Source organism: Halichoerus grypus, chromosome 6 (assembly GCF_964656455.1).
Source record: "Halichoerus grypus chromosome 6, mHalGry1.hap1.1, whole genome shotgun sequence".
In the NCBI taxonomy this organism is placed as follows: Eukaryota; Metazoa; Chordata; class Mammalia; order Carnivora; family Phocidae; genus Halichoerus; species Halichoerus grypus.
In genome coordinates, this window is record NC_135717.1 from 107311056 (window position 1) to 107336068 (window position 25013).

Below are 25013 nucleotides of genomic sequence, written 5' to 3' on the forward strand. Positions count from 1 at the left end.
GGGATAGGGAGGTGGATGCAGAGGCACACAACTAAACAGAAAGTATTTTAATGCGCTTACCTGTTAGGAAGTGCTTATTCTAATCTAGAAAATGTATTATTGACAAATCTAAGAAAAAAAATTAGTACAGGATATTTACCACCAACATTTGCACAGACATTTAAGTGTCTTCGGATACACTCTTACATAATCGTCATAAAAGCCATATTGTTCAACACAACAAGTGTATTATTTCCATTGTATAGATGAGAAATGGGGCTCAGAGAGGCCCAGACTGTCCAGGTGCCATTTACAAACAAGGTAAATGATAATCAAGGCTGAAATTAGAATCTACATGACTCTAGGATGTGCATCTCCCTACTATGCAACTATTGCTCCCCTAAAAGGCTTCTGACTTGGAGAACTTCACTGAGACCCTCTACGCATCACTGTCTTCATCTGTATAATGGGAATGAAAATTAAGCTTCACAGAGATGTCGAGTTGGTTTTGGAAGGTTTTTTTTTCTAGAAAGCTGTCCATTTTATCTGTTTTCAAATGCACTGGATATTATTTGTAGTGTTCTCATGATTTTTAAATTTTTTACTATCTGTTGTTATATGCCCTTCTTATTCATTCTACTTCTGGTTTATGTGTGCCTTCTCTCTCCTCAACCAGCAATGCCAGAGATTTCTCCATTATATTGGTCTTCTCTAAGAACCAACTTTCGGTTTTTGGTCTTTTCTAGTATTTTTTTGTTTTCCATTATTTTCTTTCTCTTATCTTTCCATCCTCTGCTTACTCTACAGGCTAATTCTCTGTTCTAGTTCTAACTTCTTGTGGATTTTTTCATTTATTACTTTTAATGTCCTATTTTCCATTATGATTTCTTCTTAACCCATTAATTAATTTTAAGGTAATTTTTTTAAGTTTCCAAACTAAAGTAGAAGCGGTAATAAATATCTTTATATTGTGTTGCAGTATTACTGTATTTTGTTTAGAAAAGATATTTTGCAAATATTGATTATCTGATTTATTTAGAATTTTTAGAATATATATTCATTTATACAAATTCATTAAGTTTATTCTTTCTGCTTAAATATGGTAAATCTTCATAAGTATTCAACATTTGCTTGGAAATAATAAAATTCTCTATAAGTTAGGTTCATAATTTCACTTACATCAAGCTTATTAGATAAGTTTTCCGAATTCTCTCATCTCTAATTTTTGTCTTCTTGACTTAGCACTTACCTAATTTTTTTCACTATAATTCCAACCCCTCTATGATTATCTCTTGTAAACAACATTACAACTGCATTTAAAAGAAATCCAGTATAAGGATATTTGTTTTTAGTAGGTATGTTTAATAGGTTTATTTTTACTGTAATAATTGCATTTAAATTTCATTTTGATTTTTTTAATTGATTTCTCTTAACCATAGTTGCTTCCATAGTTTTCCCCTTTTCCTGCCTTACTAGTTTCTCTTATTTTTTTTTTCCTCCACTAGTACATATTTTTAAGAGATTACATTTACATTTTTTTAAAAGATTTATTTATTTGGCGGGGGAGGGCATGCGTGCCTGTGAGTGGGGGGAGAGGCAGAGGGGATCTTCAAGCAGATACTCCCTGAGTGTGAAGCCCAATGTGGGGCTGGATCCCACGTCCCTGAGATCATGACCTGAGCCAAAACCAAGAGTCAGAAGCTTAACTGACTGAGCCATCCAGGCGCCCTACACTCACATTTTTAACACCTATAATTAACAAGCTGCAAAACTAATTATAGTCTCCATTTCCTTCTGGGAACAAACAAAGGAATGTACGGGGCTTTTGTCTAACAGGTCTCATACCCCCTTTTATGTTATTTATCTAGAATTTTAGCTTTTGAAGATTTTATTTTTAGTAAAATTTGCTTAAGTATAACGTCTGTTATACATGTGTATATACACACACACACCGCACAAATCATAAGTGTACGACTTTCAGTATAATTGACCAAATTATACTATTTCCTTTATCTTTCAAACATATTTTAAAGTCTCTTTCATATCTTTTTTGTAATGGAAGGTTGTTTAGGTAATTCATTCCTCACTCTGTCATACTTGCGGCTTCCTTCCCTCATTAATTGATGCAGTTTATAATTTCTGACTGTGCTCTCACATTTACCACGTTGCCTTCCGTGCAAGGCTCACGTGTCCTGGGTCCTGACAACTGCATGTTTATTTCTGAAGTGGCTCTGTGGATTATATCCAGTTTGGGACACATTTTTTTTTAGTGTTCACATTTCTCAATTTATGGTTCCCATACCACAAAGGCACTGTGACATTAGAACCCGTATTACCCCATAGTAACGGCTTCTGGCTTTGCTTTCCTACGTGTGACACTATTTCTACTCAAGGTTCTAAGTGGGCAACAGAGAAGTTTACAGCTTTCCCAGCCCAGCCTGGCAGTTGTTCTTGCCCCTAACTCAGAGCCCATATAGCACTACATAGCTCCAGAGGGAAAGCCTGGAGCTCTATCTCCCTCAGCACTCAAAACACTAGCTTCTCACTCTTCAGGCCTGCTTCCCTTCTGATGTAGCTCCTGGGCTCCTGGGTTTCCATGTGGTTCACTGTTCTTGCTCTCATTTGTGGCACCTGGGGATTTCCCTCAAATTCAGCTGTGCATTAAACTTGTATTTGCATGTGTAGGGGATGCATACGGGAGGTATAAGGGGTGACAGGCAGGGAGAGAAGGTTTTCCATCAACACAGTGTAGTTTATTTTCTAGAAGTATGCTAAATAATTTTTTTAATGGGTTTTCCTTTTTATTTTTAATTGTGGTTAAAGACATATAACAAAACTTGGCATCTTAATTCACCATTTTAAATTTTAACCATTTTAAATTGTACAGTTTAGTGATGTTAAGTATATTCACATTTATGTTTGAAGCAATCTCCAAAACACCTTTCATTTTGCAAAACTGAAACTCCATACCCATTGAACAGCTCCCTATTCCCCACTTCCCCCTGCCTGCACCAATGACCATTCTTCCGTCTTTATAAATTTGACTATTCTAGGTATCTCCTATTAGTGAGGCATGTGTTGTATTTTTTGTGACTGGCTCATTTCACTTACCATTATGTCTTCGAGATTCATCCAGGTTGTACTATGTGCCAAAATTCCTTTAAGTCTGAATAATGTATCACTGTATGTATACACCACATTTTCTTTATCCATGCATATGTCTATTCACACTTGGGTTGCTTCCATCTTTTGGCTATTATGAATAATGCTGCCATGACCATAGGCATTCAAATACTTCTTGAGGACCTTGCCTTCAATTCTTTAGGATATGTACTCAGAAATGGAATTGTTAGAGGACACGTAATTCTATTGTAAAATTTTGTGAAACCACCACTCTTTCCATAGTGGGCGCACCACCCTACATTTCCATCAATAGTGCACACAGTTTCTAATTTCTCCACATCCTCCACAACAATTGTTATAGATAAATTTTTAATAGTGGCCACTCTAATGGGTATGAGGTGGTGTCTCATTATAATTTTGTTTTGCATTTCCTAATAATTAGGGATGTACAGTTTTTCATGTGCTTGTTGGCCAATTGTGCATCTTCTTTAGAGAACTGATTTTTAGAAAAAAACTTTTTTACTGAAATTTAACAACAGATATTAGAAAAGCATGCCAATTGACTTAATGTTTTGTTTCCAATTTATTATAGTAGATTATGTAAGCAAATAGTTTTCATTATGTTGAGACAATTCAGAGTTCACCAAAATCATTATATTATCTCCATCATGAGTGGTATTATCATTCCACCTGGTGTCTTTTCAGGAAACAGCTATAGTTAGAGATCAGGATATATGGCTCCGAATCTCCCCAAAACTTGACCCTGAAATATCTATAAACAGTATATTTCAGATGTGAATCCAAGGTTAATGGTAGATTTTGCCCTGAGAATTCTACTCCAAGTAACTGTATAAAACCTATCAACCAACAAAAATATAGTGAATGCTATTTTACCACATAAATGGAAAATGTGTTGTAGGAATTTCTCATGGCAAACACATTTTGCTTTTTTTTTTTTTTGCTTTCTTTCTAGCACAGAGCAACCAACCATAGTGGCTAAGTTAGATGAGGCCTGTCACTCAGCACAGAAAAGAGTGAGAGGAAAACTGTCTTTTTTTGAAGGGGAATGGTAAAGAGTTTGAAAATATTCTAAGAATATTCTACAAACACAAAAGTTCTCTGTGTATTTTGTTTAGTTCTTTGTGTTTTTCCCTAGGCATTATCTGTGCCTCACTTTTCCCTAGTAGTGAGTACACTCAAGGCATAATGCTCTAAATATATAAATAAAATGTAAGAATAAGTTAACATAAAAGAAGTAGTATACATTTCTATTAAAAAGTTGTACTATCTGTTATTTGCAAACAGTAGGAACAAAACTCCTATTTTGGGGCCTGAGACCTCTAGACCTTCTACTGAGGATGAGAGAAACGCCTAATTTTAGTGTCCCCTTATCATTAATATACATTTCTAATATGTTTTTAAGTTAATTCTGTGAAGTACGGGAAACTACATACACAGATTTTGTGACATATTCATAATTCCAGACAAGCAAACTTTCAGTTTTTATCTATTGAAAAAAGAATCATAAGGGCTAAAACTGTAAAGCATTACATCCAGAAATATTTAATCAATTAACTCACTAACGAAGCTTGGCTGATGAAAATTATATACTGGGTGTTTTTAAAACAAGCTCTTTCAAGTTTTCATGTTAAGTAATAATTGCATTTCTTTTACATATTTCTTTGTAATTAGTATATTTAAAATGTAGTCTGGATTTTCAGTCAAATACTACATAATTTACTTCTACTTCTTTGCAGTAGTTCCCTAATAAAATGATTAATGATAACAGCATAATGATTAATAATGATACATTATACTTTATAGCTTCTAGGAGATACAAGTAATTAACAGATTTCATTGCCTTCATCAGTTCTATGAGGCAGACAGAAAGAGAGAATATTATTCTTTTTATGGGAATTTAGAATACATCAGAGGTTAAGGCCATATCAAATAACATTTATATATTTCCTATGTCCATGGGTATGACAGGAGTTCATAAATGTGGGGAATATTTATTCATACAAATATTTCATTTATGTGCCTACTACAAACCAATGTAATCTGTCAAAAAGAGAAAAGTTTATAGCTTCCCAGACTGGTTACTGCCAGTGATTACCAACTTTTATCATTGTTTTGCTTAATTTTACTAAATTCCAGGAATGTACTCAAAGAAAACAATAGTTGCATGAAAGAACTTAAAGTGATATCAATTTATTGTGACTTGAAAATTTTCTTTTACTTAAGTTTCAGAGTTTGAAAATTACTGGTGTAGTTAAACAATATGCAATGGGAGAATTGCCTTGGAAATATGAGGGAACATCTGACTCAAGAGCCAACCTTCTATAGCTTAAGACAGAATTGGGTCTGGATCTGAATTTCCTAAAGTCTAGGCTTGAGTGCTTTCTACTCTAAGTTTGTGAAACATACAAGTGTAACTTTATAGTGCCACCTTATATCAGTATATGCTGCAAAGTAATATAGTTGTGAAAATCCATTTAAAAGACTAGTTTAAAAGAACTGCAGTCATTGACTATAAATGCAGTCACGCTGTAAGTTTAAAAATAAGACTTATTCTTTTGCTGTGCGAAAGGTTATTATTTTGGCATAGTCCCAATAGTTTATTTTTGCTTTTGTTTCCCTTGCTTGAGGAGACATATCCATAAATATTGCTAAGGCTGATGTCAGATTACAGCCTATGTTTTCTTCTAGTTATTTTATGGTTTCAGGTCTCACATTTAGGTCTTTAATCCATTTTGAGTTTATTGTGTGTGGTGTATGAAAGTGGTCCAGTTTCATTCTTTTGCATGTAGCTCTCTAGTTTTCCCAACACCATTCATTGAAGAGACTCTTTTCCCCATTGTATATTCTTGCCTCCTTTGTCATACATTAATCGACCATAAAGCATGGGTTTATTTCTGGAATCTATTCTGTTCCACTGTCCTATGTACCTATTTTCGTGCCATACTGTTGTGATTACTACAGCTTTGTAATATACTTTGAAATCTGGGATTGTGATACCTTCAGCTATGTTCCTTTTTCTCAAGATTGCTTTGACTCTTAGAAGTCTTTTGTGATTCCATATAAATTTTAGGATTATTTGTTCTAGTTCTGTAAAAATGCATTTGGTATTTTGATAGGGATTGCAATGAATCTGTAGATTGCTTTAGATAGTATGGACATTTTAATGGTATTAATTCTTTCATTCCATGAGCATGATATAACTGTTTGTCTATGTCCTCTTTGATTTCACCATTGTCTCAGTTTTCAGAGCACAGGTCTTTCATCTCCTTGGTTAAATTTATTTTAAGGTTTTTTATTTTTATTTTTTTGATGCAACTGTAAATGGAATTGTTTTCTTCTCTTTCTGCTACTTTGTTATTAGTGTATAAAAATGCAATAGATTTCAGCATATTAATTTTGTATGCTGCAGCTTTACTGAATTCATTTATCAGTTTTAATAGTTTTTTGGAGTCTTTAGGGTTTCTATATATAGCATCATGTTATCTGCAAATAATTACCAATTTGGATGCCTTTTAATTCCTTTTCTTGTCTGATTGCTGCAATTAGGATTTCTAGTACTATGTTGAATAAAAGTATTGAGAATGGACAGCCTTGTCCTGTTCCTGACCTTAGAGGAAAAGTTTTCAGTTTTCACCACTGAGTATGATATTACCTCTGGGTTTTTCATATGTAGACTTTTATTAGTTTGAGGTATGTTTCCTCTAAACCCACTTTGTTTAAAGTTTTTATCACAAACAAATGCATTCTGTCAAATGTTTTTTCTGCATCTATTGAAATAATCATATGGTTTTTATCCTTCTTCTTGTGAATGTGATGTATCACAAGGAATGGTTTATGAATATTGAACCATGCTTGCATCCCTGGGATAAAAACTTTTGCACAGCAAAGGAAACCATCAACAAAATAAAAAGGCAATCTAGTGAATGGGGGCAGATATCTGCAAATGATATACCTGATAAGGGGTTAACATCCAAGATATAAAAAGAACTTACACAACTCAATACCAAAAACCAATCTGAAGTTAAAAAAAAATGGGCAGAGCACCTAAACAGACATTTTTCCAAAGAAGACATCCAGATGGTCAACAGACACATGAAAAGATGCTCAATATCAATAATCATCAGGGAAATGCAAATCAAAACCACAATGAAATAGCTCCTCACACCTGTGAGAATGGCTAGTATCAAAAAAATAAGATATAACAAGCGTTGATGAAGACATGGAGAAAAGAGAACCATCGTGCACTGTTGGTGGGAATGTAAACTGGTGCAGCCCACTATGAAAAACATGGAGGTTCCTCAAAAAACTAAAATAGTTGATCCAGTTCTTCCTCTACAAGGTAATTACCCCCAGAAAACCAAAACACCAATTTGAAAAGATAGATACATGTACCCACATGTTTACTGCAGCATTATTTACAATAGTCAAGATATGGAAGCAACCCAAGGTGTCCAAAATAGATGATTAGATGAAGATATGGCATATAGACAACAATGGAATACTACTCAGACATAAAAAAAAATGAGATCTTGCCCTTTGTGACAACATGGGTAGACCTCATGGGTATTATACTAAGTGATATGAGTCAGAGAAAGACAAATACCATATGATTTCACTTATATGTAGAATTTAAAGACCAACAAGTGAATACACTAACAAAAAAACAGATTATTAAATACAGAGAACAAACTGGTGGTTGCTTGACGGGAGGTTGGCTGGGGGATGGAGGAAATAGGTAAATGGGATTAAAAGGTATAAACTTCCAGTTATAAAATAAGTAAGTCACACAGATGAAATGTATAGCATAGGGAATATAATCAATAATAAAAAAAGGTCTCATTCTGGAATTGTATTTTATGTTCTTATGGTATATAAGGGATGACATACCTGCCCCAGGCTGCCTCATTCGTAGATGCTGTATTAACTGGAACACAGGAGGAGTCAATGACAGTTGATTTGTTCATCTTGTAGCAGAAACCGCAGTCTGGATCCAACATACATTCATTACAGTAACTGTAAAATAAAGAGTTATATCACGTTAAAGACAACTGATGTTCTTCTACATTTTCCATTATACTTTGCAGGAAGCTTGGGGCCACGGCACTCATGTTAGCCATGGCAAAGGGACATGTGCTGAGGCTGCTGGGAGCTGGTAGGTCTCCCCACCTGTCTCTCCCCTGGCTACAGCAACTGCAGAAGCCACTTTGAGATGGAGGGAGGCTTGGATCTGAGACACTGGGTGTAAAAGATCCCCAGCTGTCCCTCAGCAAATCAGCATTTGCTTTTCTAAGCCACTGAGATTTGTTATCAAAGCATGGACTGGCCCAATGTGACCCAGCGGAGTCGTTCCAAATTGTACCAAAGCATTTATTTCTCTTAAATGTCTCCATTCCGTATCCTATCTTTTAAAAGTGGAAAACATATTTCCCAATATAAATACTGAAATAGAAAATTCAGAGAATGAAAAACATTACATCTGAAGAAAAAAGTTAAAAACAAAAATATCACCACCCCAATAATGGTCACTGTTAACATCTTGGTAGGACATCTGTACTCTTAACAAATCTACACAGAGTACCAACTATATGCTATGCTTAATTTAAAATAAGTTGGTATAGGAAAAAAGGCTAACTTTCTCTAAGTTAATTGCATCTACTGGTTGGATCACAGAGCCATAATCAATTAATCATTGCTCACATAACAGCAGTGTCCTAACTGCAGAAAACTCTAAAGAGGCAAAATCCTTTAGAGGGCAGGGTTTTCCAACCTAAGTCTACAAAGTACTTGTAAATGTGTTTTCTTGCGGTCAAATTCATTTGCCAGACAATTCTGGAGTACCTCAAACATGGCAGGCGCACACAGGGCGCTGCAGACACTAAGATGAATAGGACAAAGTCCCTGCTCCTGGGTAGATAAAAGGCAAGGACAGGAACAGATATACAAATAAATAAATGGCAGTGTAATAGAAATTAGTGTGAGCTACTCTAAGGACAGAGGCCTGTTCATCTGCCTGTAAGAGCTGGGGATAGTTTGGGAGGAGATACTTGACATAGATCATAAAAGAAATTTACCATGCAAAGAGGTAGAGGGCAGGGCATTTCAGAGGACTGCTTATTCTACAATTAAAGATCAGTCAGCACAGACTTATTATTGACTGTGTACAAGTAATTATATGACGGAGTGTGGGGGAGAAACAGGGTAAGTACTACTGTCAAGCATCCAAAAAAGAGGTGAATCCTCAAAATCAAAATACTTCCTTGATTAATTTAGCTAACTGGGAAAACACTGGCATTGTTTAAAAACAAGATTATCATTTCAGCCTCCTTCTGTAAACTTTTCCTTTGCAAACAGCCATCCTTAATTTTAAAGGAGACTTGAGACCCCTTGAGGCATAGCTTGGAGATATTGAGGATTCAGTTCCAGACCACTGCAATAAAGCAAATACCACAATAAATGAGTCTTTTGGTTTCCTGGTGCATATAAAAGTCATGTTTACTCTATACTGTAGTCTGTTGTGGGTGCTACAGCATTATATCTAAAAAAAATATACCAATGTACATACCTCAATTTAAAAATACATTATTGCTAAAAAATGCTACCATCACCTGAGCTTTTAGCAAGTCATAATGACTGATCATAGATCACCATAACAAATCTAATAATAATGAAAAAGTTTGAAATATTATGAGATTTACCAAAACGTGACATATACAAATGAGCAAATGCTGTTGGAAAAATAGTGCCAACAGACTTGCTTGATGCGCGGTTGCTGCAAACCTTCAATTTGTAAAAGACACACTATTCTGTGAAATGCAATAAAGCGAAGCGCAGGAAAACGAGGTATGCCTGTACTAAAAGCAAAAGAGAGGGCTTTGAAAACCTACTGAAAGGTCAATATACTTTAGAGAGGTGATACAGCATTGCAAATATAAAAGGGTCCACACCTGTGATAAGCAAAAGAAACAGAACAACAGGAAGCTTTAGAAGTACTGTGAGCTTCTAGCTTTCACAACTAGACAGGGCTAATCTGGAAAGGAAGGGAATTCCTGCTAGCACTTTGTTGGTTTCTTCCACCCATGTGAGGTAGAATCTAACAACCCCGATTTTTCCAACGGCTTTAAATGATACTTATTTGGGAAAGGTCAACTCATCCAACGGTAGAGAAATGACTCTATTTCTTTAAAAATAAGTAGTTCCTACAACAGGCCAAAAAAAGTAATGATGAAGGCTAACAGTTACCGAGAACCTACCACACGAGCATGTCAGACATCACAAGGTGTCACTGATGATGCTTTGCCTCCTCCATCCCTCATTCAGTCATCTGACTCTGACCACAACCTCCCGTTCTTCCAGCTTGCTTATAAATGATCCCAGCTCTGCCCTGGTGATTCGTTCAATACAAATATGTGCCAGGCACTATTCTGGGGGTTGGGCCACATTAGTAAACAGAACAGATTCCCTGCCCTCATGGAGCTGTTAGACCTCCTGGTGACTCTGGTTCATTGAACCCTCTACTTGTTCCCTATTCATTAGCTTTTTACTTTCTTTGGTTCATCCTTATCTAGCTTATGGATCATGGCCTATCATTTCAACATCTTAAATTTCCTTGCCCATTTCTTTCCATCTCACCCGACTAGCAAAAATCCTAGCCATATGTGAACGTCAACGTTTGCTTTTTCTATGCCTTCCCCACAGACCTGAATGCAGCTGAGGGAATCACACAACAGGGCAGCTCAGTAGTTCTCTAGAATACACTGCTACCAGCCTCCAAAGGATCCTCAATGGCCTGACATTCCTAATAATTTTCTGTAGTCAACTCCACACAAGGACTTTACAACCACATTACATGTGGACTATTCTTCAAATCTCCAATGCTCTGTCCTTTTAGTCACTTCATATCCAGCTTCACCTCAAGTCTACCTTCACATAGAAAACAGATGAAAGTGGTAAAGATGGTAACTTTATAATCTTACAGAAAACATAGAAATAATCATAATGTCCTCTGCTCCAGTAACAAAGAGAAATTGTTTTTCTTTTCTATCTGGGCTTTCGTTCCGTTCCATCTCCTTAGCCCTTTTGATTACTGCTCCTTCTTTCTCTTAACGTCTATTGTCTTAAGGTGGAAGATTAGCTTTTTGATTTGGTATCTTTCTTCCTTTTTACTGTAGAAAGTTGTAACTATGAATTTCCCTCTGAACACTGCTGTACTTACATCCCACATTTGGTATGTTTGGTTTTCATTTTCATTCATCTCAAAAGAATTTTCTAATTTTCCTTGTGACTCCTTTGACCCACTGGATTAAGAAGTGTTATTTAATTTTCACATATTCATGAATTTCCCAATTTTTTTCTGTTAGTGATTTTCAGTTTCACTCCACTGTTATCAGAAAACACTTAGTATGATTTCAGACCTTTTAAAATTTATTGAGGCTTGTTTTGTGGCCTGGCATATGATCTATCCTGGAGAATCTTCCTTGTGCACTTACGGAGTGTATATTCTATTGGTAGCAGAGTATTCTCGAAATGTCTGTTAGATCTGGATGATTTGTAGTCAATACACTAATTTTCTTTTGGGAGGGGATGTTTTTTAGATCCTCTTCTTTTAATTTAAATTTTAGTTAACATACTGTGCAGTATTGGTTTTAGGAGAATTCAGTAATTCATCACTTAAATACAACACCAAGTGCTCATCACAAGTGCCTCCTTAATACCCATCAGCCACCTAGCCCATCCCTCACCCACCTCCCTCCAACAACCCTTAGTTTGTTTTCTATTTTTAAGAGTCTCTTATGGTTTGTTTCCCTCCCCCCCATATGTTCATCAATTTTCTTTCTTTTTTAAAAAATATTTTATTTATTTATTTATTTATTTATGGACAGCACAAGTGGGAGGGGCAGAGGGAGAGAGAGAATCTCAAGCAGACTCCATGCTGAGTGTGGAGCCTGACATGGGGCTCGATCCCAGGACCCTTGAGATCATGACCTGAGCCAAAACCAAGAATCAGATGCTTAAGAGACTGCACCCCATCTGTTTTCTTTCTTAAATTCCACATGAGTGAGATCATATGGTATTTGTCTTTCTCTGACTTATTTCACTTAGCATAATACACTCTAGCTCCACCTACATCATTGTGAATGATAAGATTTCATTCTTTTTGATGGCTGAGTAATATTCCATTACATATATATACATACATATGTATGTGTATCACATACATTACTATACATATACATACACACATACACTACATCTCCATATCTTTACCCATTCATCAGTCGATGGACATTTGGGCTCTCTCCATAGTTTGGCTATTGTTGAAATTGCTGCTATGAACATTGGGGTGCATGTACCCCTTTGAATCTGTACTTTTGTATCCTTTGGGTAAATACCTAGTAGTGCAATTACTGGATCGAAAGGTAGTTCTATTTTTAACTTTCTAAGAAACCTCCATACTGCTTTCCACAGGGGCTGCACAAGTTTGTATGCCCACCAGCAGTATAAGAGGGTTCCCCTTTCTCCTCATCCTCACCAACATCTGTTGTTTCCTATGTTGTTAATTTTGGCCATTCTGACAGGTGTGAGGTGGTAGCTCATCATGGTTTTGATTTGTATTTCCCTGATGATGAGTGATGTTGAGCTTCATTTCATGTGTCTGTTAGCCATCTGGATGTCTTCTTTGGAAAAGTGTCTATTCATGTGTTTTGCCCATTTCTTAACTGGATTATTTGTTTTTTTGGGTGTTGAGTTTGAAAAGTTCTTTATAGATTTTGGAAACTAACCCTTTATCAGATATATTGTTTGCAAATATGTTCTTCCATTCCAATGGTTGCCTTTTAGTTTTGTTGATTGTTTTCTTGTCTGTGCAGAAGCTTTTTATCTTGATTGAGTCCCGATAGTTCATTTTTGCTTTTGTCTCCCTTGCCTGTGGTAACGTGTCTAGTAAGAAGTTGCTACGGCTGAGGTCAAAGAAGTTATTGCCTGTGTTTTCCTCTAGGATTTTGATGGTTTCCTATCTCACATTTAGGTCTTTCATCCATTTTGAGTTTATTTTTGTGTATGGTGTGAGGAAATGGTTCAGTTTCATTCTTTTGCATGTGGCTGTCCAGTTTTCCCAACACCATTTGTTGGAAACACTGTCTTTTTTCCATTGGATATTCTCCCCTGCTTTGTCAAAAATTAGTTGACCATATAGTTATGGGTCCATTTCTGGGTTTTCTATTCTATTCTATTGATCTGTGTGTCTGTTTTTGTGCCAATACCATACTGTCTTGATGACTAAAGCTTTGTAATATAGCTTGGAGTCTGGAATAGTGATGCCTCCAGCTTTGCTTTTCCTTTTCAAGATTGCTTTGGCTATTTGTGGTCTTTTGTGGTTCCATACAAATTTTAGGATTTTTTTGTTCTAGCAATGTGAAAAATGCTGGTGGTATTTTGATAGGGATTGCACTGAATGTGTAGATTGTTTTGAGTAGCAGGATACAAAATCAATGTAGAGAAATCTGCTGCATTTCTATATACCAGCAATGAAGCAGCAGAAAGAGAAATCAAAGAATGTTATGTCTTCTAAAAGGGATACCCTGACTTTCTTTTAAACTTTTATTTTCTAATTCTAAAAAGTTTCAGAAGAGGCAATATTTATGATTATGGTTTCTATAATGGGAAGATATTTATGAGGTGCTCACTCATTATATTTAAAAATAGTACAATGCTAATGAAAGAATGTATCTCTCAGTGTAATGCTATTATAGTTGTCACTATGATCCAAATTGTGACATTAACGAGGAACTCTCTAGCCACCCTATGCTTTGAAATATCAGCAAGTTCTCAATAAATAAAAGAGATAGTGTTAGGAGTACTATGCAGATATCAGCAGCTCCTATCAGGTTAAGTGTGCCTAGTGAAATGCATAACAGGAGTGTGTGTTATAGAGATTTTAGGGACCCATCAGTGTTTATACAAATACAATCACAAAGACATAAAATAGGCTCTTTTAATATAAAAGTTTTCAAACGGTGATGATAATAAATAACAGATAACAGAAAGAACTGTGTACTTACTTTCAATTTATTGACTGAAAAGTTGCATACAAATGTGTATGTTTGTTTGTATAATACACACATTTCTTTACCTAAATACACACATGTACATATACAAACATGCACATACATGCCATTTTATATTTGCAAAGTTGAAGCTGAGATTTGTGTTTTTAACTATGTTAACCAAAGGTTCATGTAGTATAATAGGAAAATACTTAGCCCTATTGAAAGAGACAGGCTTGGCAGATCGAGCTCTCTTCTTTTTACCTCCCCTGTAGAGTTTATTGTGAACTTTTCTGAGATAAAATGGGAGAACCAGTCCAAGAATTCATAAAAGATTAGACAGTTACAAAAAATTAGAGGCTAAAGTACCAGTAAATGTTAAAAAGGAATGGAAGGAAAGAAGCCTACTCTGAGAAATAGCTTAAATTCACCCTCTTTAATAATATACCAAAGAGCAAGAGTTTGTGATTGCTTTTAATCTGCAGGCCTTACTGCTGTGAATCTTTTGCATCTAACTCAGGAATCCATTGTATTCATAGCCTCACTTTCTAAGGGGAAGAGATGAGAAATAGGACTATGTTCCAGATACTTGGAAATAAGACTTATGTTCCAAAATCCATTTGTGTATGGATTTGATCAGAGAGACATGAATTATAGGGAACAATTCACAGCTTGATTCAAGCCTCATGGACCAACATATAGCGAAGCAAGGTGTAACCTGTGTAATGGAACTGCAGAGAACTAGTAAATCTGCTGTCAATATAAGTGACATTCATTCTTCACTTTACATACTCAGCAGGTATCTCTTGAACAGTTGTCTGTCAGGTAACATGGAAATCACTAGGAATAAAAGATGTACAAGACAAAAATCTCTCCCTTGAGAAGGTCACAGTGCAGTAAGAGAAGGCAAACATATCATAAACCCTTAGAGATAATAATGTGATGGGCAGTAATAATAGTAGTCTTTTGTGAGCCTCTGACACCACAGTGATCTATCTAAGTTTGCTAGGGTCAAGAAGTTTTACAGAGGAGGTGATGCCAAATGTGAGTCTTGAAGGAAATATGTAGGAAAATAAAGGTGGAAAGTAATAGTCCAGACAGAGAACACAATAGGGAAAAGCATAAGAGCTTGTCCTCCTCTGACTCCTGCAGTTCATATGGACAGGCTAGAGCCCATGGCACCTGGGAAGAAATAGCAAGACAAGATTGCCATGCTAAGAGGGGTAGATTGTGCCATAGTGAGGAGTTGGATCTTCATCATACAGACTGGGGGATGCTACTGCAGAGTTTAAATAGGGGAGAGATCTGATCAGGTGAGATGTAAGGCAGTAGAGTGGATGGAGTGGCACTTGTCTGAGGGCAGGAGGACGTGTTAGAAGACAGATGGAAGAGCTGAGATGAGAGGTGGTAAGGATGGAGAGCGGAGGAACCACACACATTTTGGGGACAAACCTGAGGGACCTGTGGCTATTTAAATGTGGGCATTCTGGATCACACTCAGGTTTTTAAATTGTGAGACATAAAAGAACAGCAGCTTTGACAGGAAACCCAAAGATCGAGCTCTAGGGGTGTTGAGTTTGAGGTACTTATGAAACATCCAGAGAACTGGGCAGTTGGAAATATGGGCCTGGCACTTAGGGAAGGGAAACAAACTGGAGAAACAGTTCATGGAGTCTCAGCGTGTCGGTGATAGTAAAGGTCACATAAGGGTGATGCTTTGCAGCAAAAGTGTACAGTGTGAAGGGACACTGCCAAGAAGAGAAGCAAAGCAGAAAGGACCAAGAGGAGAAGGAAAAGACTAAGAAGCAGCAGTCTGAGGAAAGGAAGAAACATAAAAGGGACTAGTGTTAAGGGGTAAGGAAGTGCCAGGAACAAGGGAAACATTGTAGGAAAATTTATCACAGATCAATAAATTAAGATTAGGAGAGCGCCCAGAGCTAACAATGAGAAGACCCTTGGCAACCTCAGAGCAGCTTTCACAAAGCGGTGAGGCATGGCCCGCTTCATGGAGTCAGTGCCAGCAGCTCCCCAGATTGTTAACATAATTTCCGATCACTTAGGTAATTTTTTTTTTTTTTAATTCTCAAAAGTTCCCTACTTACGCAGTCCAAATAAGGGAGAGGGGTCACCTGACATCCACAGGCTGGCCAAGAAAGAAGGCAGGAGTCCTGGAGTTTTGTTTGTAGCACGCACGCAGACTCCCAGTCCTGCAGAGGGCTACAGCAAGGCGGGCCGTTGTGGCCTCAACCCAGCCCTCCATCCCTACCCACCCCCACCCCCCCACCCCCCCGCCAGGGTGTTCTCTGGTTGATTTGGTTCCAAGTCACCTGCCAAAAGCAGCAGGGCAGTTAGGAGTGAGGAGAGGGTGGTAGGGAAAGTTCAGAGTAGCTGTCTTGGGACACAGAGTGCCATTATTGCACAAAGTAGGGTGTGAAATTCATGCATGAGGAACGAGCGAGTGAACACAGTTCCTCACAGGCAATGGAGTTGGGCCTGAGCCAGCGGCTGGCCCTCATGGCCACCATTTGCCGCCGCCGACTGTCCGCAGGCTAGGCCCTGCCAGAGACAGGCATTTTCAGACCAAACACTGTCCCTAATGCTCCATCTTATTGGGTTTAATGACACATACTTAAAAACAAATGGACCGTTTTCTAGAGGGCTGAGTTCACACTCGACTTCACAGAGTAGAAACTAAAAATGTTCTAAATTAACCCCAATCAATTTTTTAAAGATTTGCCGAGGAGAGAGAAGAGGGCACCTTCGGTTAAGCCCCTGGTGCCATGTGAAACATGTAAACAATTGATTAAATGAAAACACGCCGTCCTTTCTTTCCCTTAGACACTAAGCTACCTCTTTTTCTGCTCTTTTTTACTTTAATTGGAAACATTTTAAAGTTTCAGGACCAGTTTTCTAAATATGTGAACACTTATTGTTTTTCTCCCTTTCTAAAAAGTTCAGAGATTGAAAACTTAAATCTTCCTTCCCTTCAACTAGCAAGAAACAAACTGTTTGGTTCTAATTGTAATTTTATTATCTAGATTATATATTTTCCCAACTGTTTAGAGTGTCTAGTATGCTCTGCATTCAGTTCCCCTAACAATTTCTAGAAGAGCAGCATCATCAGCTATTATATAACCTCCCCAAGTGAAAGTATTCACAATCAAGAACAATAGCATGAATTCTGGGCACACTTATTTATCACAAATTCTCTCTAAATATCATAATGTCCTGGTACTAAGAAATTTCACAGGATGCGATTTAAAAGAGGACCCTCTCTTAATGTGGCTTTTTTCTTCAGGCTTCAAGGAAATTAGCCCTTCTAGCTGGTGTTTCTGAAACTGAGTTATCAAAATTACTAACCAATTTCATTTGGGCTGTGGACTGAATGTTTGCAAATTGTCCACTTTAGCCTCTAGCAGTTTAAAAACTGAGCTCAGGTTAAGGAACCCTCTGGCAATTAGATTGACCATCTTTCTATTTCATTCTTTTTTTTTTTTTTAAAGATTTTATTTATTTATTTGACAGAGAGAGACACAGCGAGAGAGGGAACACAAGCAGGGGGAGTGGGGGAGGGAGAAGCAGGCTTCCTGCGGAGCAGGGAGCCCGATGCGGGGCTAGATCCCAGGACCCTGGGACCATGACCTGAGCCGAAGGCAGACGCTTAACGACTGAGCCACCCAGGCGCCCTTTCTATTTCATTCTAAAAATGACTCAGATATTCACTTCAACCCACCCACCCCCCAAAATTATTCTCCATAAATGGGCAGAACAGGCTAATGAACCTACAGTAATGCCTTGATTTATAGAGCTGTCATGCTTTGATTCATTCAATAAACATATTTTAAGGAACCAGCTTACAATGGGGTGTTGCAGGTAACAGTTGATAAACATGGTCTTTTCCCTTGGGATATAGACCTCACAGTCGATTTTGCAAACCAGTCAGTAAAGAACATTGGAATTCTATGATGGAGGTGTGCACGAAGCAAAGAGGAGGGCCATCTCTATCAACTGTACTACACACTGATTTGTCTGAAATTTAAAATATTTTGTATCAATAGGGAGGTATCCTCATTTTGTTTAATTCATTCAGTAATTCCTTTTATAAAGCACAGTCCTTTTGTAAATACCTTCTTAATTCATTTCTTTTGTAACTTTAGTTTCTTAAAGTAGAGCACACTTATACTTTCTGCCCTTGAAATCAGCATGCAAGAGTAAACATTTGTGAGATGTCACAATATTATAATGTTTTACATGGTTAAAGTTTATGAGAATGAAGAGTTAGCGTATATGTATTTTTCTTTTTTTTTTCCCCTTCATGTAGAATCTTGCAACTGGGTAGTTTCTTAGAGATCATGTGCTCTTGAAATGGAAAACTTGAAGTCCAGAATTTAGAACTCACCCCAGGTCACAGTGTGAAAGAGGATAAATGGGGCCTAATTAGCCAGTTTGCTTTCACACAAAAATGTTTTCATCTGTGCTTAGGATATTCTTTTTTTTTTTTTAAGATTTTATTTATTTATTTGACAGAGAGAGAGACAGGAGAGAGGGAACACAAGCAGGGGCAGTGGGAGAGAGAGAAGCAGGCTTCCTGATGAGCAGGGAGCCTGATGTGGGGCTCCATCCCAGGACCCCGGGGCCATGACCCGAGCCGAAGGCAGACGCATAATGACTGAGCCACCCAGGTGTCCCTGTGCTTAGAATATTCTTATGAGCATTCATCTAGTGCCACTATATTTAAGTTTTCAGCCTTTATATGTATAAGACGTGACATAAATTCATCAGGTCATGTTCAAGAAAGCCTTAAAGAGTAAATCACGAATAAAAAATAGCCATTTCTAGATGTTATTCATTTTTCATGCCATTTGTTAGAGCCACAGTTATGATACATGCTCTCTGTAAAAGGTCAATTAGCAGATTCCCCAGGATATTTAAAGTTTTGTGTTACCTTCTAAATGTCAAGTTGAAGTTAGAAATATTATTACATTTGGGAGAATTTTGCCATAGTCTTTATGATGAAAAGAATTTCAGGTCAAGAATGTGGTAGGAAATTTTATCTTGCTTCTGCAAGCCTGAGGGACTCTAAGTCCAAATGACTCTGTGGTGGCAAGGAAATGGAATACTGTTTCATACTTGGCCTCTTTTTACTGAGTGACCCATGTGAAACGGTATGCAGGGCAAGTATGTAGTAGAGAGGAGAGCTTCTCAAGTTTTTTCAGTAAGGGAAAGGCTTGAGCCTGCACATTTTGTGTGGTATATTCTAGGAGAGGTTGGAAAGTAGAAAGAGAAGAAAATAACCAATTGGACAAGGTGTTGGTGCGGGTGAAGACCAGAGGGATCAAGGTTAAAAGCCCTGGTGGAGGGATGACATTTTGCAGAGCCTGGAAGAAAAGAGTGAAGACAGACCTGGCTACTGAGATCTTTGTTCATGTCTGAGTTTAAAGCTGAGAATGTTCCTACCTAGTCCCTTCGGTTTTCACCACAAGCAAGACAATGCCATCTTGTAAGAGATGGGCAGGAGGATAGGATTGGATTAGAGGAGAGTTGTGGGTGTTTGGGACATCAGTTGTGGGCTGGGGAAAGGCACCGACCAGTGACAGGTAAAAGTTCCCAATTAGCAATGAGGATCCAGCTGTGGTTGAATACTGTGAATGTGTACTTTTATCAGTGTGCCTGGTTGTGTTAATTCTCCACCAGTACAGAGCAACCTAGATGCAGAAAGAAAAGAAGATGGTTGGAAAGTGTCAAATATAAAAGTTTATAGGTGATATACAGAAGTACCAAAATACAAAGATTTGGAGGGTCTGGTTAGAATGGTTAAGGAGATTTCACCATGAAAGTGACAGAGAAGGATGAAGAGCCATGGAGTGACTGAAAGTTCAGGAAGAAAGGATATGAAAGTTCTCTGAGGTAGAAAAGCAGTTGTCCTAGGATAAGGAAGTGAGATCTTGAAGCGGAAGGAGTGAGAAATATGCATATGTATGTATTCTAGATCAGGGATCAGCAAACTTCCTGTCAAGGATTAGATAGTAATATTTGTGGCTTTGCAGGCCCTATAGATCCTGTTAAAACCTCTTGGCTCTGCTGTTGAAGCTTGACAGCCATCATAAACAGTAAGTAAACAATGGGTATAGCTGTGTTCCAGTAAAACTTTATTTGCAAAACAGATGGTGGTCTGATTTGTCTCAAGGGCTGTAGTTTCCCGACCTCTGTTCTAGATTATGACAATTTCCAGGATGTGACAAAGTTAAGTGTAAGTGCACAGACTATTAGAAAACAGGGGGCTAAGATGCTTTAAGATTAGTGCATCAAGACCCACAATTGTATGGTCATCTTAACTTTGACAAAGCAGGGAAGAATATCCAATGGAAAAAAGACAGTCTTTTCAACAAATGGTGTTGGGAAAACTGGACAGCCACATGCAAAAGAATGAAACTGAACCATTTCCTCACACCATACACAAAAATAAATTCAAAATGGATGGAAGACCTAAATGTGAGACAGGAAACCATCAAAATCCTAGAAGAGAAGACAGGCAACAACCCCTTCAACATTGGCCCTAGCAAATTCTTACTAGATAAGTCTCCAGAGGCAAGGGAAACAAAAGTAAAAATGACTATTGGGACTTCATTAAGATAAAAATCTTCTGGACAGCAAAGGAAACAATCAACAAAACTAAAAGGCAACCATTGGAATGGAAGAACATATTTGCAAACAATATATCTGATAAAGGGTTAGTTTCCAAAATCTATAAAGAACTTACCAAACTCAACACCCCAAAAAACAAATAATCCAGTTAAGAAATGGGCAAAACACATGAATAGACACTTTTCCAAAGAAGACATCCAGATGGCTAACAGACACATGAAATGATGTTCAACATCACTCATCATCAGGGAACTGCAAATCAAAAACCTCAATAGATACCACCTTACACCTGTCAGAATGACTAAAATTAACAACACAGGAAATGATAATGTTGGTGAGGATGTGGAGAAAGGGGAACTCTCTACCTTGCTGGTGGGAATGCAAACTGGTGTGGCCACTCTGGAAAACAGTATGGAGGTTCCTCAAAAAGTTAAAAACAGAACTACCCTACAATCCAGCAAGTGCACTGGATACAAAAATACAGATTCAAAGGGGTACATGCACCCTGATGTTTATAGTAGCATTATCAACCACAGTCAAACTATGGAGAGAGCCCAGATGTCCACTGACTGATGAATGGATAAAGAAGATGCTGACACAGAATGGAGTATTACTCAGCCATCAAAAAGAATAAAATCTTGCCATTTGCAATGATGTGCATGGAGCTAGAGGGTATTATGCAAACTGAAATAGGTCAGAGAAAGACAAATACTGTATGATTTCCTCATATGTGGAATTTAAGAAACAAAACAAATGAGCAAAGAAAAAAAGAGAGAGAGAAACCAAGAAACAGAATCTTAACTACAGAGAACTCATGGTTCAGAGGGGAAGCAGGGACGGGGGGAGATAGGTGATGGGGATTAAGAGTACACTTATCATGATGAGCACTGAATAATGTATAGAAGTGTTGAATCACTACATTGTACAACTGAAACTAATGTAACACTGTATATTAACAATAGTGGAATTAAAAAAATAAGCTTAATTTAAAAAACAAAAGAATGTATTCTGCCAATTTTATTTTATTTTTTAAGATTTTATTTATTTACTTGACAGAGAGAGACGGAACACAAGCAGGGGGAGTGGGAGAGGGAGAAGCAAGTTACCCGCTGAGCAGGGAGCCTGATGCAGGGCTCGATCCCAGGACCCTGGGATTATGACCTGAGCTGAAGGCAGATGCTTAATGACTGAGCCACCCAGGAGCCCCTATTCTGCCAATTTTAGATGAAATGTTCTTTATGTATCTATTAAGTCCGTCTGGTCTAAAGAGTTGTTTAAAGCCAGTGTTTCCTTATTGATTTTCTGTCTGGATAATCTAACCACTGATGTAAGTGGGGTATTAAAGTCCCCTACAATTATTGTATTATTATCAATTTCTCCCTTTATGTCTGCTAATTGTTTGTATTATATATTTAGGTGCTCCTATGTTGGGTGCATAAATATTGACAACTGTTTTATCTTCTTAGATTAATCCTTTTATCACTAGGTACTGCCCTTCTTTGTTTTTGTTACAGTCCTTGTTTTAAAATCCATTTTGTCAGGGCTCTTGGGTAGCTCAGTCAGTTGAGCGTCTGCCTTTGGCTCGGGTCATGGTCCCGGGATCCTGGGATCAAGCCCTGCGTTGGGCTCCCTGCTTGACAGGGAGCCTGCTTCTCCCTCTTCCACTCTCCCTCTTTCTCTCTCCGTCAGATAAATAAATAAAATCTTTTTTTTAAAAGAAGTCTATTTTGTTTAATATGAGTATTGTTACTTCAGCTTTCCTTTCACTTCCATATGCATGGGATATTTTTTTTCAGCTCTTCACTTTCAGTCTGTGTCTTTGGATCTGAAGCAAGTCTCTTATAGGCAACATATAACTGGATGTTGTTTTGGGGTTATTTGGGTTTGGTTTTGTTTGGTTTTTAAATCCATTCAGCCACCCTTTGTCTTTTGATTGGAGCATTTAGTCCAATTTACATTTAAAGTAAATGTTGATAGGTATGTACTTATTGCCATTTTGCTAATCATTTTCTGGTTGTTTCTGTAGTTCTCTGTTCCTTTCTTCTCTTGCTTTCTGCCCCTGTGGTTTGATTTTTTTTTTTTTATTGTTATGTTTGGACTCCTTTCTCTTCATTTTTTGTATATCTATTGTTTTTGCTTTGTTGTTGCCATGTGATTCATATATAGAAACATATATATGTATATATGACAGTCTATTTTAAGCTGTAGTTGTGCAACTTCAAATGCATCCTAAAAGCACTACACTATAGGACACCTGGCTGGCTCAGCAGGTAGAGCATCTAACTCTTAATCTCAGGGTTGTGAGTTCAAGCCCTACATTGGGCATGGAGCCTACTTAAAAAAATAAATAAAAGCACCACACTTCTACTCTCCCCCACCACATTTTATGTTTTTTATGTCATATTTTAGATATTTTGTTTATTATTTACTGCAGTTATAGCTGATTTTACTATTTTTATCTTTTAACTTTAATTCTAGCTTTTTAAGAATGGCTAATCCACTGCTTTTACTATATATATTGGCCTTTACCAGTGAGATTTCTTTCTTTCATATATTTTTTTATTTCTAGTTATGGCCTTTTCTCTTCCACTTAAAGAAAACCCTTTAACATTTCTTGTAAGGCTGGTTTGGTGGTGATAAACTCTTTTAGGTTTTGCTTGTCTGAAAAACTCTCTCCTTCAATTCTGAATGATAACCTTGCTGGTAGAATAGTCTTGGTTATGAATTTTTTCCTTTCAGTACTTTAAATATATCCTGCTACATCCTCCGGCCTACACTGGGAACTCAGCTGATAGTTTATGGCATTTTCCCTGTATGTGACTATTTGTTCTTCTTTTGCAGCCATTAAGACACTCTAACTTTTGCCATTTTAATTATAATATGTTTTGGTGTGGATCTCTTTGGGCTCACCTTGTTTGGGACTCTCTGGGCTTCCTGAACCCAGATGTCTGTCTGTTTCCTTCCCAGGTTAGGGAAGTTTTCAGCCATTATTTCTTCACATAAATTTTCTGCCTCTTTCTCTTCTCCCTCTGGGACCCCTATAATATCAATGTCAGTAGGCTTGATGTTGTCCCAAAAGTCCTTTAACCTATCTTACTTTTAAAAATTCTTTTTCTTTGTGCTGTTTTGAATGGGTGATTTCCATTACTCTGTCTTCCAGATCCCTGATCCATTCTTCTATATCATCTAATCTGCTGTTGATTCCCTCTAGCATATTTTTCATTTCAGTTATTATATTCTTCAGCTCTGATTGGTTCTTATATTTTCTAATCCTTTATTGAAGTTCTCACTGTCCTCTTCCAAAGTTTGGTGAGCATCTTTGTGATCATTACTTTGAGCTCTTTGTCAGGTAAATTATTTCCATTTCATTACGGTTTTCCCCCCTCCCTTAGGGTTTTACCTTGTTCTTTTGTTTGGAACACATTCCTCTGTCTCCTAATTTTGCTTGACTTTCTGTGGTTCTATGAGGCAGAACAGCTACCTCTCCCAGTCTTGAAAAATGCCTGGTGTGGTAGTGTCCCCTATGCAGACTGTGTGTAGTCTGGAAGCTCTGGCAGGCTGGCTGGAGCTCAAATGAGCAAGAGCTGGGGATCCTGGGGTATGCCATGCTGGGACTGCCTTGATGGGACAAGGGGAACTGAAGGGGGTCAGAGTATCCTTGGTGGGACAGCTGGTAGTGGAGTAGGTACAAACCAAGGGTGGGTCCTGAAGTGCCACCCGGGGCCACCTTGTTGGGATGACTGGATCAAGTGCAGGCCAGGGGGCATGACAAAGTATACCATACTGGGACTGCCTTGGCAGGATGACAGCTGGTGTGGGCTAGGGTGTGATGGAGAAGCCCTAGCAGGTCAGCTAGAGGGCCTGTACCCTTCTCCTGCAAGCTCTTCAAGGTGGAAGGGAAATACAAAAAAACAGCTCTCATCAGCACTTCTGACCTGGGAGGGAGTTCTAGCACTTCCCCACCCATTTGGTGAATGCTCTATGGTGAGTACATGGATTTTCTTCACTTATAGTCTAGTTGCCTTTTAAACTACTATTTTTTGGGGTTTTTTTTTTTGCTGTGCTCCAAGGCAGGTAAGTCTGCACACGGGCCACTCAGTGATATTCCTGTTACAGTTTGTAGTGGTGGGGCAGAGTTCCTGTCATTATTGTGTCTCCATCTCTCCTACATTTCTTTATATGGTCCCTCTATCATTTGTTGTA

At 37.7% G+C, this 25013-nt stretch overlaps 1 protein-coding gene across 1 annotated transcript in view; it reads right to left on the reverse strand.

Annotated features, from left to right (window-relative positions):
* SLC2A13 (solute carrier family 2 member 13) overlaps positions 1-25013 on the reverse strand; it is a 362649-nt gene that overhangs the window by 61226 nt on the left and 276410 nt on the right. Inside the window, exon 7 of the mRNA XM_078075885.1 lies at positions 8011-8136. Within this exon, the coding sequence (XP_077932011.1) occupies positions 8011-8136 (126 nt within the window). The remainder of the gene's footprint in view (positions 1-8010; positions 8137-25013) is intronic.